This window comes from Triplophysa rosa, linkage group LG2, assembly GCF_024868665.1.
Source record: "Triplophysa rosa linkage group LG2, Trosa_1v2, whole genome shotgun sequence".
Lineage (NCBI taxonomy): Eukaryota > Metazoa > Chordata > Actinopteri > Cypriniformes > Nemacheilidae > Triplophysa > Triplophysa rosa.
Window position 1 is genome coordinate 9,416,671 of NC_079891.1, and position 14,584 is coordinate 9,431,254.

Sequence of the window (14,584 nt, forward strand, 5' to 3'; positions counted from 1 at the left end):
ATTTTTATCTTCCTTTGCCGTTATTTCTGTTCAAATCCAACCCATTTCATATTTCAGGTACTCTTCAAATATCTCATATTTAAAGGCTGTTATAATTATAAGTTCATACAGTCCTTATCACTGAAGCCCTCAGTTCATTATAGGCTTAAAAATATGCATTGTGCGTAAATAATTTCCAAATAACTGTTTGTTATTATAATCTTATATCAATATGTCTTAAGCAATATACTGTATATGATAATAAATGTGCACTATATTATTATCATTATTATCTAAGTTAATTATTATTATTTATACTAGGACGTCCATATAACTATATAAAATAATAAAGAATAAAAATAAAATCATTGGAATAAGTCAAAACTTCACTTTCTCGGATCAACTGCTTCTTGTCTCTTCTCATTCACTCGCGCGCACAAACACACAAAGGCAAAAACAATTCCACCTCTCTCTCGCTCTCATTCACTCCCTGGCTACACACTCACACATCCATGGATTTCTCTGAGCCCTCATACAAACACACACACACACACACACACACACACACACACACACATAGACCCTCACTCTCTCAACCGCTTCTTGGCTTCGCACACACATAGTGCCCTTCAGGCTCTTCCTCGCTCTCTCTCTCTCTCACTCTCCTAAAGTATGAGTGTAAACTTTCCTCATCCAACATCTCAGCTTCAGCCATGCGCCCTTCAAAACATTTATATCATGAAAAAGAAATTCACAAAACACAAACAACAATATCTTTTCACTTTTTACTTAACGCAACACAGTTTATTTTTTACATCAGCATTCTGGTCTCTCCCATTCTTATCTCCCATTCTCAAGGCCTCTTCACACGTCAAATAAATCACTTTTCTTAGGTTTACTTACACGCTGAGGCTTCAAACCCCCACCTTTTTTCTCCAGAGACAAAATCTTACCGGCTGAGACTTCCTCTCCCTTCATCACTTCTCAGACCACTTTTGCGAATATTACAACACACAACAAAATTAAAATATATTACGACACACACTAAACTTAAAATATTTTACAACACATTCACCCTACGTGACCTGTTACCTAAACAGGATTTAGGCTGCATCCAGCCTCTACACGGCTCTCCGTGGCAACGTCCCTTCGACGTGTCCTGTTCTCCTTGAACGGGATTTTCCTGCCCTCTTGGCGCAACACGACCCACTGTCGTGGCACACTGCCTGCAATGTGACCCGTTTTATATCGCTTCGATATCTACGCTCGGCCCCTTGGCTCCGCGGCACGTATTCATTCACTCTTCAAACACTTTCACACAAAACACAAAACATAAGACATACCTCAAAAACCTGGATCTCTGCAAATTTCAGCAAACTTAGTGTAATACTTATCATCAATTTAAAATTTTTGTTCAATTTAGGAGAGGCTTACAAGGACCAACGACATTCAGGGTTTACCTTTAGCGGACCGCACGAAACTTTCTACAAAGCAAATATGCTCACCTGTTTTTAGGGCCCTTTTTTGTGCGGTCAGCTTGTCTGGCTTACCCATCATGATCGTCAGCCTCCTGCCCTCTAACCTGGATCACGTCGGGGTCACCATTATGTCGTGGCGAAAAGTCGGTCAGCCAATGTTGAAAGAATTCACGAAGACCAGAGAGCCAGGTTTCCAGAGGTTTCAATCTTTATTTGCTCGAGCAAGCAAAGTGAGACACACAGAGTTCATCTGTAGATGCCCAACGAATACATGTCTGACTCCATCTTTTATACATTGTTCTCAAGTTGTTATCACAGTTCAAACCAATCAGGTTTTACCTGACCTCATCTTCTACCAACCAGTTTTTACATGACATCACTTATTTTTATTAGCCCATAACCTTATGCCTCGTTACAGTTATATTTCATCCTGCACTTGCTACAGTTATATTTCCGGCCTACCATATTAAGATCTCCGGCCTACCATATTAGGATTTAATTGTAGGGAGCGCTCTCAATAACACATACGTATATCATGTGCTCTTTATCTTGACACCTTTCCGGGGGCTTTCGGACATCTCAATAACACATACGTATATCATGTGCAATAACACATACGTATATCATGTGCAATAACACATACGTATATCAAGTGCTCTTTATCTTGACACCTTTCCGGGGGCTTTCGGACGTCTCAATAACACATACGTATATCATGTGCAATAACACATACGTATATCATGTGCTCTTTATCTTGACACCTTTCCGGGGGCTTTCGGACGATACATGATTTAACCTTGGTTTTATTAAAAATGAACTCATGGTTTAGTGTGATAATGATAAACAACCCAACGTTCTTAATTACACTTCTCTACAAAAGTGTGTGTGGTGTATGTGCAGTTCCTGTCTTAGTGTGAGAAGATATTTGGTGTGTACGCAGGTGTTCAAGTTTTCAAACTCATACATGAGGCCCATAGCCCTTGTTAAGATCAGAGAAGTATATGAACTCTATAACTTCCTTTAAATGTATTCTTTAAATAAGAAAGCTATTTTATATAAGAAAACTCAGTAATATATTTAGAATATAAGAAAAGTCAATAATATGTCTAGAAAAACCACCATATGAGTTACACCTCACACATTGAATGCCAGGTACCCGGGTTCGATCCCCCCTCCAGGCAACCTGTCACAGCAAGACTGTACCATGGAATCCAACCCAGCAGAAGAACCCCAACCCAGTCCCAGTGTCGAGGGTATATTTGCTGGGCTGTTTGAGCAGACTACGGCCATTCAGCGACACGATCAAGCCCTCTCTGAGATTCTCAGACTTCTCAACCCGCAGCCCCAAGCCGTAACACACCGAGAACTCCTAAAGTCTCCTAGACCCCATCTTGAACCCCGAGAGAGGGGGTGTTGGCCAGTCTTCCTGCTTGAGTGCTGATTGATGAACAGACTGAGGTGGTATATCAAGAACAGCTGAATGCTGCATACTGACACTGGTAGAATGTTCAGGTGCTAACTGCGGCAGAGGCTTAGTTGTGAATGCTCCACTAGTGTCCATGCGATGCTGCATATCCAATACAGTCTGATGTAACCGCCTGTTATCCTCCTGCAGCTGCTTGTAACATAGGCTGAGGCTTATACTGTATTGCTTGGGGGTGCTCTCATAGAGGGGAACAGGTTCTGAGGCTAAGGGCATTCTCTCCATGACTTCTGTGCTAAAATTTTGTGAGCTGGGATGCATGTGGAGAGGCGTCATCTCAGCGAATCTCTCCATATATCAGCCTTTATCCTTTATATTCCCAAGGAAAGCTGAATTGGTTGGTCAAATGCTACTGGACGTGGGAGATCGACTTCATACTCTTTTAGCCAGATGGGATGATGCCTTTGCCGGCGTGGACGAACATCATCTGGTCTAAGGTCTGAGGAAGCACGGGCATCCTTATCCACAGTAATCACCAGGGGTCTCATTTATAAACATTTCGTACGCACAAAATGGGGCTGGAAACGTGCGTGCGCCACTTTCCACACAAAGGTTGTGATCTATTAAAAACAAACTTGATGGGAGAATGTGCGCACCTGTAAGAAAACTCTGACCCATGCGTACACACATTCTGGAGACAAGGGGCGACACAAATGGTGAGTTAGTGAACTTAGATTGCAGAAAGTAAGTGTGATAAAAATGATTATTAACATTAATGCCTCACACACATTTAATTTGACCTCATATCCGTTAAAGATCCACATTATCATGAAGATTAAATCTTAAATTATTTGCCCTTGTATTGAGTGATAATTGTTTCATGCACCTTCTTGTAAAATCCAACTCAAATCCCAAATAAAAATTCAATCTAAATATTTAATCAGCGCTGTCTCACCATCACACTATGAGCGCATGAGGAGGAGATAATCCGACTGAATAGGGACAGCATCAAATACAATAAATGCAGAACACAGTGTAAATAAATATTAAATATATTTTCCTTAAATACTGTGCATAATCATCGAATGTCAAAGTTTGGAAATACAGCCATTAAGCTCTCGCACATTCGTTTCTCTTTAAGTCCTATGTCTTTTCAGTCCTAACTATGTTCATAACAAAACCTGAATGAAGAAACATTTGTCTTTTACAATTATGTCTTCAAATTGTATCTCCGGTGACAGATACCACTAATAATGATGATGAGTTAATGATCAGTCTAAATTTTGCTTTCTTTTTTGTTGACAAGATAGTCAAGTTAAAATCGCAGACTTGTTGTTACATGTCTCCTCAGAGGTTACAAGCTGTCCAGCTACATGGAGTAGGTTTGATTTTAATGCCTGTAAAAGTATTATTGCATGTCTCAAACCTTCAGGTTGTCCATTTGATTTCACCCCTTCTCGTTCAAACACAGCAAAGTTACACACTGCCTGAAATGTAATTTTCATGATCTCATGTTATGTACTCTTTAATATAAATCTTCTTTATTGCAGGTGGATAAAGATGTGGTTCTACAGAATAATAAACATGAACAAGAACTATTAGTCAAATACAACAACCACTGAATGCAGATAATGAAATTAAATACACAAACAGCTAGAAAGTTATCACACTTAATCTACAAGGTAGAAATATGTATGCGCTGCCAGAAATATACCTTTATATGAAACTGTCATTAGCTAGGCTGTATGTTTAAAGTACCAGCTGTGTCACTTCACATGAAATATCAACAATAACACTGAAATAGCAGTAAATAATCTTCTTTAAATGCTAGTCGCTGGCACGTAACAATGTAAACGTTGCAAGACACAAATCTGAGCGCAAATAACACACATTTAAATATCAAACTAAATACAAAGTGCTAAGTCATCCAGTTACTGAATGTAGAGTTACAAAACGGCAGCAATAGATAATGGAATCATATTACCAATCACTCAGTTCGGGACAGTAAATGTATATGTTTGTACCTAGGCCTAGTTATACTGTACATGTTCACCCTGTAAAGTAGTTTAAACACAGAAACCATCATGAGTGAATATATGTGTATATATTTTTGTAAAGAGATCATATAGAGCTGCCCAGTAGAAGGAGCTAACGGACTATGTTACTACAGGAGCACCTAAAGACAATCTCGTGAGAGAATAGTCTAGTTCTGAGCCGAGTGATGGGCAGTTGAGTGTTGCTTATTTAGTCTTTGTTTATGTTGTTTGGTGGATCCGGCCATTCCCGTTCACATTCACCGGATTTTTAACCCCAAGGACTTCATTCCCCCGCGTGCACTGCACCCCGCCAGCCACCTTGATTTCATCCGCACCTGACACACATTACTTGGACACTATATAAACTGTTCTTTGTTTTTTTTCGTGGTCTGGTCTAGTTGTCGCATCGTTAGTTGTCGTTTTCCCATTTCACTAGTTCAGACTATTTTTCAGTGGATAGTGACAGGCAGAGCGAGGCTTCGTGAAACAATGAAACAGTTGAATCAGATGTGAATCAAAGGCTTCGAAACATTCCGACACCCATCTCCACGGTGACACCTCGTGGTCGTTTGCGCTTGTTGCTCTAAGGTTGTTATCTAACAATGGCTTAGACAATCGCTGAAGCATTACAATGTATTATATTTTATATTATATCAATATATTTTATTTGGTACTTAAGGGGGGCCCCTGGTGGTCCAGGGGCCCTACGCAACATGGACTGGCTCTGGCTCGAGTACGGTTTGGTTTGGAAAGGGGCAGTGTTGGTGCAAACTGAAAGCATGACATAAATGATGACTGTTTAAAGGGATACTTCACCCAGAAATGAAAACTCTTGTCATCAATTACTCACCCTCAGAAGGTTCCAAACCTATATAAATTTCTTTATTCTGCCGAACACACAGGAATATATTTGGAAGAATGTCAGATCTAATTCCCCATTTACTGCCATAGTAGGGACAATAAATACTATGGGAGTCAATGGGGCATGAGATCTGACATTCTTTCAAATATCTTCCTTTGTGATCAGCAGAACAAAGACATTTATGCAGATTTGGAACAATCTGAGGATAATTAAATTAAATGTGGACATAATATAAATTTTTGGGTGAAATATCCCTTAAAATTCCTCCCTAGACGATCGCGCTTGTAGTTTAGGGCAACCGTGCGTAGGGGAGTAGGGGTATTTTTATGACCCACTGATGTGATTTAACATTTGGCCATTCTAAAGCTCTATATTACCCTATATTACTTTTTTTTTTAAGAATTTCAATTTGATCAAAATATTTAAATTCTACATGTCATAGGTGGCACAGCTCCTGCTCAATGGGAAGATATAACTGGAACCACCAAACTCCTATATGCCAATGATTGTGCCAGTTTCACCACCAATGTGTCTGCTCGGTAAGAGGATGATTTTGGGTTGTCAATGGCTTATTCTGTAAATGTATGATTAACTCAAAATGTTTTATTATCTGTCCTTCCTATTGATATTTATTTTTTGTCCTTATTTTTTGTCTCTTCACAAATCCTACTTAAAATATGTTGTGCTTTCTCACATAATAGGTTTTGGTTGGCAGATTGCCCTCGGACTGCAGAAGCTGTGTCCTTTGCCAACCTTCTTTACCGCGAGTTGTCAGCTGTGCCGTACATGGCCAAGTTTGTGGTTTTTGCAAAGATGAATGAATCACGAGATGGTCGACTCCGATGTTACTGCATGACTGATGACAAAATGGACAAAACGCTGGAGCAGCATGAAAACTTCACTGAAGTGGCCCGTAGCAGAGACATTGAGGTTATATGCTATAATATGTTTTATTTCATACTTCTGCAGATGCATCTTAATAAGATATATCTTATAGGATGTTTCATGTTGACGTTTTCACTTTAATATTGTGATTACTTAACGCTTTATTCTGCTTATAAATTGTGTTAAATGTTAAAACCATCTGCTATAACTTCTTAGTTGGCATATGTTCTGTAGGTAATGGAGGGTATGCCGCTGTACTTGGAGTGTTCAGGAAACTTGGTCCCTATCAGAAAAGCTGCCCAACAGTCACGCTGTTTTGGCTTCCAAGCCTTCAGAGACAACAGACTACCTGTGTCTGTCAAGGTTGTCACACCCATTTTTTTGTGAATCCACATACAGTACAGTTACTGAAGACACACTTCTGTCTATATTAATTTTTCCGAATAAGATAATTGGTTACACTTTATTTTAAGGAGCCTTTGTTACAGTGTAGTTATACATTTAAGTACGGAATACTAATAATTAACTACATGTACTTACTATAGGGTTAGGATTAGGGTGTGGTTTAGGGTTAGTTATATGTAATTATGCACAATTTATTGTAAATACATAGCAGCATCCTTCACTTTCAAAAAACAGCTCAAAACATACCTGTTCCACATTTATTTGAATAACCAATAACTGTCTAAAAACAAAATTGTGTTGTTCATTCTCTCCTTTGCTTACTCCAGCTTTAATCCTCCAAGAAGCATGGCCTTGTAAACTAACGTTTCTGTTTTGCGTGTTGACTACTCCTACTCGTACTCCTACTTGTAAGTCGCTTTGGATAAAAGCGTCTGCCAAATGAATAAATCTAAATATCAGTTTGCAATTTGCACAACGACTGTCTCTTTACTGCTGACACAGTATATGAGAACAGTAACTGTGCACTCTTTTGAAATGTTATCTCTGTGTGTTTGTGTCAACCTCCAATCATATTGTGCCGAATCATGGAAATATTCCCTTAAAGTGATACTCCAACCAAAAATAAGAAAATCTGCTAATAATTACTCAAAATGTACTCATAATGTTTTTGTTCTGTTGAACACAAAAGCAGATATTTGGAAGAATGTTAGCAACTGACAGAATGTTTCTTTGACTGTTTGTTTTCTTTATTTATATAGCACATTTAAAAACAACCATAGGCTGACCAAAGTGTGCTGTACATAGTAAATAAAAAAACAGGATAACAGACTGGTAATTAAGAAAAGGGATTGATAGACATGCAGACATGCTCAAATTTGTTAGTACCCCTCCACAAAAAACGAAGAATGCACAATTTTATCTGAAATAACTTGAAACTGACCAAAGTAATGGGCATCCACCATTGTTTATTCCATATTTAATAGAAATCAGACTTTGCTTTTGATTTTTTATTCAACATAATATTGTAAATAATAAAACTAATGAAAAAGTCATGGACACAAATGATGGGACCCCTAACCTAATATTTTGTTGCACAACCTTTAGAGGTAATCACTGCAAGCAAAAGTTTTCTGTAGCTCTCAATGAGACTTCTGCACTTGTTAACAGGTAGTTTGGTCTAACTGCTCCAGCTATCTCAGGTTTTATGGGTGCCTTCTCCAGACTGCAAGCTTCAGCTCTTTCCATAGTTCTATAGGATTCAGATCAGGACTCATAGAAGGCCACTTCAGAATAGTCCAATGTTTTGTTCTTGTCCATTCTTGGGTGATTTTAGCTGTGTGTTTTGGGTCATTATCCTGTTGGAGGACCCATGACCTGCTACTGAGACAGAGCTTTCTGACACTGGGCAGTATGTTTCGCACAGATTCATGGCACCCTGTGCCAGATGCAGCAAAGCAGCCCCAAAACATAACCGAGCCTCCTCCATGTTTCACTGTAGATATGGTGTTCACTTCTTTGAAAGCTTGATTTTTTTGTCTGTGAACATAGAGCTGATGTGACTTGCCAAAAAGCTCCAGTTTTGACTCATCTGTCCAAAGGACATTCTCCCAGAAGGTTTGTGGCTTGTCAATGTGAATTTTAGCAAATTCCAGTCTGGCTTTTTGTTTTTATTTCAAAAGCCTTTATCTTTATCTTCCATGGAGCCCACTTTTGCTCAAAAAGCGACGGATGGTGCGATCAGAATCTGACGTACCTTCACCTTGGAGTTCAGCTTGTATCTCTTTGGCAGTTTCCTTGGTTCTTTTTCTACCATTCGCAATATCCTTCTGTTCAATCTGGGGTCGATTTTGCTCTTGCGGCCGTACCCACAGAGGTTGGCTACAATTCCATCTCTCTCTGCCTTCAAATCCGCGTTGACTAAGCATTTTCTTAATATGTCGTTGTATCCTGATTAAGTAGGCTCCGGTAAAGTATTGCGGCACTCTAAACAGGCTTAGGAGAGCTGTAACATCTGTTTTGTCTTAATGTATTTCTGTATGTAGACGATTGGAGCTTGGTGTTTTGCGTTTCCATTTTCTATTGTTTGTCTGGCTTTGTCCATTTAATTTCATTTTTTTTTCTTTTTTTTGTATGTATGATTATCTGATGTATTGTACAGCACTTTGGGCTGCCCGTGTGGCAGCAGAAATGTGCTTTATAAGAAATAAACCAAACCAAACCATGTACCATACACTTGTAATACACAACAAACAACTGTTGTCACAGGAACATTGAGCTGCTTGGATATGGTCTTGTAGCCTTTACCTTTACCATGCTTGTCTATTATTTTATTTCTGAGCTCCTCAGACAACTCTATCCTTTGCTTTCTCTGGTCCATGTTCAGTGTGGTGCACACAATGATACCAAACAGCACAGTGTCTACTTTTCTCCATATAAATAGGCTGAATGAATGACTACACGATTGGATACATGTGTGATACTAATTAAAGAAACTAATTCGTTTGAAATATCACTATAATCCGATGATGTATTAACTTTTCTAAGGGGTACCAACTAATGTGTCCAGGCCATTTTAGTATATCTTTGTAGAATAAGCAATAATTCATCTCTTTCCACAGCTTCTTTGCTTTACTCTATGACATACCAAAGACATGCAAGTATACATGATACAATAGCTTTTAATTTCATCACTCTTCAGGAGGAATAGAGCATTTTTCAATGAGCTGTAAGGGTACCAACAAATTTGAGCATGTCTGTAAAAAGTTACCTAAAAATAATACAAATCGGAAATGTGATTAAATAATGCAACAAGAGCAAAACTTGACAAAACTTTCACATCACAATTTGATCAAGTAAATACGATTTGATCTTGAATTTAAAATCAGACAAAGAGGATGGTGTTCAGATCGCTACCGGAAGGTTGTTCCATAAAGTTGGGCCGGCAAGCGCAATCACCCCGGTGCTTCAGTCTAGACCTTGAAATGGATAACATTTTTAAAGTCTCGACCTACGCAGTCGCACTGAGAGATAAACAGGAGCGAGATTATGTAACGATTTATACACCAAAATAAGTATTAATTTAAAATCCACTCTGAGCTTAATGGGAAGCCACTGCAACGATAGCAAAACAGGCAAAATGTGCACGTACCAGTCATTAGCCAGGCGGCTGCATTCTGGACCAACTGTAAACGCTCCAAAGAAGACAGATTTATTCTATAATAAAGAGTCTAACCGAGAAGAAACAAAAGCATGAATGAGTGTTTCAAATTTTTCTCTTGACAGAAAAGTTTTGACTTTGGCCAGGCAAAGAATGTCATGGTCCTACCTCTTCTTGTCATGATTTTCGAGTCTTGTGGCAGGATCATGACAGACCCTCGTGTTTAATGTGGAGAGTAGCATGGCATTGTTTTGTTTTGACATGTCATGCATTCTCGCCGGTGGCCCTGCCCCCTTGTTTCTCCGTTAGTGTCCCATTAGTGTTTGATTCCCGTCACCTGCCCGTCACCCTCCCTGCGTCATCATCCCTTGTTAGTGTTCCACCATATAAACTCCCTTGTTTCACTATCCCTTGTCAGTTCATTGTATGCCTTTCGTGACTACCTGCGTCGTGTCGTCTTGTGGATTACCTTGTTCCTGCTTACCTTGTTCCTGTTTACCTTGTTCCTGTTTGCCGTTCCCCAGTCGTGTTTTGAACTTATTATTTGATTCTTGAATATTGTTTGTTTTGTCTGCATTGTGGGAAGTTTTAGTTTGCATTCTTGTTTTGTTATTCGTGTTTTCCCCATCGTGGGTTTTTATTTATATTTAATAAAAGTATTTTTTGTTAACCCTTCGTCTGCCTGCACTTGGGTTCTGTCCCAAACCGTGACAAAGAAGGTGGAAAAAACACGAATTGACCACTCTCATTTATCTGTTTTGACCAGTATCAAAATAGAAACCTAAACTTTTTACACTAGGGTTCACCCATTTTGTTAGAGAACCAAAGTCATGATTGCCAGAATTAAAAGCGTCACTAGGTCCGACTAAAATGTCTTTAGACTTTAAAGTCAAGGAATTGTTTGTTAACCATGATTTCAATTCCTTGATACTTGAGTACAGAGCTCCAAATTTTCAGCTTATGATAGTCATACGCATGCGATATGAGAGTAAATGGCTCAGTATGCTATTAAATCACCCCCGCTTACTTCATTATCATAAAGCCAATCGTTATACAAAGCGCTGTACTATGTTATGAAAGCATGTTGTAAATTATGCGGCTGTTTAAATTCCTCCCTGAAGTTCAGCTGTCATTGTAAAAACATCTAATACGCACACCACAATTACGTGCAGGCATGTGTCACCGCGCCAAAACTAACCATATAACGATCGGCTGATTTAAAAGCATACCGAGTCGTTTACTCTCATATTGCTCACGTATGACTATTATATAATAAGAGGATTGGTCAGCACATTATATAAATAAGTTGTCATAGAAAAATAGTCGTCACAGAATAAGAATTTGTGAATAACTCAATTTTGACCAAAATGTCAGATAGAACCTGAATGACTGAATTAAGTATTAATGACATATTTAAAAGCTTGAGCCATACAATCATATATTTGTGAGAGACAAAGCTTAAAGAGCAGGTTTAAAGGTTTTTGTAAGTGTCCTAATGTTGTATTAGAGTCCCCAACAACATGTTCAAATGCATCAAACGTAAAAAAAACGGTGCTATTTTCTTAAAATAAGCATTTAGTATCTATCCATTTCTCAAAGATCCTTAAACGATTCCTCCGAAGCAGTTCAAATTTTCCGCTTCTCTAAACTCCTCCCTACCGCGAGTCCAGTGTGCTCCGATTGGCCAACTGGCCCAATCAGTTGTGATTGGTCTTTCTTCATACACTGCGTGTCAGAAACGAAACGCCCATTACCACAGTTCTTATCTCAGGAAGGTTTTTGTAAACAAAGACGCTGTGTGTAAAAATGGCATCAGTATTACCATATCACAAGTTTTTTCTTCATAAACTTATCTTCATAAACCATTCAGACTATTGTTTTCTGTTGATCTTTTTTCGTCATAGCTGTGGGAGAACAACAACGGCTCTATCCAAAAGCTGATCATTACTTTGATTATACAGAGAGGAGTAACTGAGCAAGTTAGCGAGAGCTTCCAAAGATAATGCACACACCTTTACATAATAAAATGATATAGTGCTGTAGTCCGTTTTTAAAATAATGACAAGCAAACCGTTTTGTTTGAAGGGAATCGTGACCATAGCTAAACTTTGCACACTTGACAAAACCATAATGTGAGACACGTTAGCAAAGTGCTACCGTGACTAAAAGATAAAGGGATACAGTTTGTACAATACTACGACATGTAGAACGACAACAGTCTACAATAACCGCAACATTATTAGGTAAGAGTTGGATTATTAAAACTGTAACACTGTTAACTTATACGTTGTTTACCTGGAAACCTACAGCTGTACTAAATGTACAACACGGATTAGCAGAATTACTTTAACGTATATTGTAAGCACTCAATTTAACATGTACACATAACGTATTTATCATACTTACAGCTTGTGGTTCTGAGACGCTTGTTAGTCCAAATAAAGTTGGTATTGACAAGCGGCTGGCAAATCCCGCGTTGAACTCGCCAAAATTTGAGAAGCAGTCGTCGGTAAAATGACGAGAACATTACACAAGTTTGGAATTGTACTGCAGTGGTATCGTGGAAAAAAATGTAACCACTGATCCTTAACATCGTCATCCTTTGGCAGCGAAAACAAAGTACATTTGCATTCACAGCACAAAACACAGCATCCCCTCGACATGTTGTATACTCAACACTACCTGAAGTGCTAGTGGGCAGGTCAGAGTGTTCCTGTTTCGCGGGAAGGCGGGGATTGTGCTGATGCGTTACACTGTGATGTATCGATGTTACACTCAAAAAATTCGAAAGCCTAACGATTTGTTTGGGCGGTTCGGAGTCGACTCCTTACTTTGGAAGCCAATATCTTAATTTATCATGGACTTTTTGGAATAACAACTTTGCAGATCGTCGAAATTGAAGGAAAGCTACGTTACACACTGAAATGCCGGTAATTTTATGAGATTCATGAAACCTGCTCTTTAAAGCATAAAGTAAACATTAAAGCTTAGAGTAAACATTTTTACAAGTAGATAATGTAACATGTTTATTGGTTCAACAGATTAAGTTTAAGATAAAAAAATACAATTCACGTCACTCAATTCAAAATCAAGATGGAAGTCCCTTTCAGAAACGTCTCGAGGTCACAGATATATTTCCCATTGGAGCTGAATAAACTTTGGATATATTCAGGGTATAGCGGATCATCACTCTTTTTTGTAATATACATTCATTATTTCAACAACAACAGAGTACCTGAATCTGACATGACATGGCTAGCGCAAATCTTCTACAAGACTTGGACCCGTAAACGGTATCCTTACTTACTACGACTTATGTGTGGTGACGTCACATTCATACCTGAAAAGGAAGGGGAATCACAAGGTAACATTGGACACATCTGTGGCTTCTGACATCACACTTGGATGTGGTCGGGGTTGGATGTCCAGCACGGGATGTTTGACCATTTCTACCAAACGCTTATCCCCTCCTTCAAAGCACTCTGACCCAGTCTGTTGTGATTGGTCTTGTTGTGAAATGTCCTGCCCCTTACCATATTGCAAGCTTATACTTCTCAGTCTGTTGTGACTGGTCTAACTAAAGTTGAAAAAGTGTGATTGCATCATACCACCCATTCAGTGTTGGGCAAGTTACTCTGGAAATGTAATTAAATTACTGATTACTGATTACTCCTTTTAAAAGTTACTGGTCTTATTACTTTATTTAAAAAAGTAATTAGTTACACTACTAGTTACATTACTACCCCCACCCCTCAAAAAAGAAAAACCTCTTTAGCATTCTCATGATGACTAAACTTTATTGGGAAGGGCTTACTCTATCTCGCAACAAACTAAATTAACCCTGTCTTTAATTATTTTAATACATTCTTTCTACTTATTCCATAATAAAGCCTGTCATAAATAATAATAATAATAAAACTGACATTTTAACTTATAACATTTTTTCATATGTTAGCTATAGTATTTCTAAACCTGCATACTCCATAAAGTAAAAAGTCTCTCCTTAGTTTCTTATAACTTGTATATCTTAACTGGTGCTTCTGCATATTTCTATGAGGATTTCTTCGTCATATAACAAATATAACAGCGTTAGACTATAACAGCAAAAACTTGTCTGACAAAACATAACATGTTGCTAATACCAGCCTGGCACTCGACTCGTTTAACCGTGCTGTACTGCCCTTTCATCTTGTTTTTCCCGGGAGAGGGGGTTTTGCACATGACCGACAATGCACAACAATGTTCTTGCCTTTGACAGAAACTAACTCAAAATAATGATTGTATTTCCAGCTACAGAACGCATACGTTTCTCTCTCCATGCCAAGTTTGTTTTCGCTGGTAGTACCAAAGATTATCTTG

The 14,584-nt window shown here is 38.6% G+C and overlaps 1 protein-coding gene across 1 annotated transcript in view; it reads left to right on the plus strand.

The window, feature by feature from the left end:
- The window catches only part of ank1a (ankyrin 1, erythrocytic a), a 371,228-nt gene that overhangs the window by 205,621 nt on the left and 151,023 nt on the right, over positions 1–14,584 (plus strand). Inside the window, exons 31-33 of the mRNA XM_057351699.1 lie at positions 6,221–6,317; positions 6,480–6,708; positions 6,898–7,026. Coding sequence (XP_057207682.1) covers positions 6,221–6,317; positions 6,480–6,708; positions 6,898–7,026 — 455 coding nt within the window. The remainder of the gene's footprint in view (positions 1–6,220; positions 6,318–6,479; positions 6,709–6,897; positions 7,027–14,584) is intronic.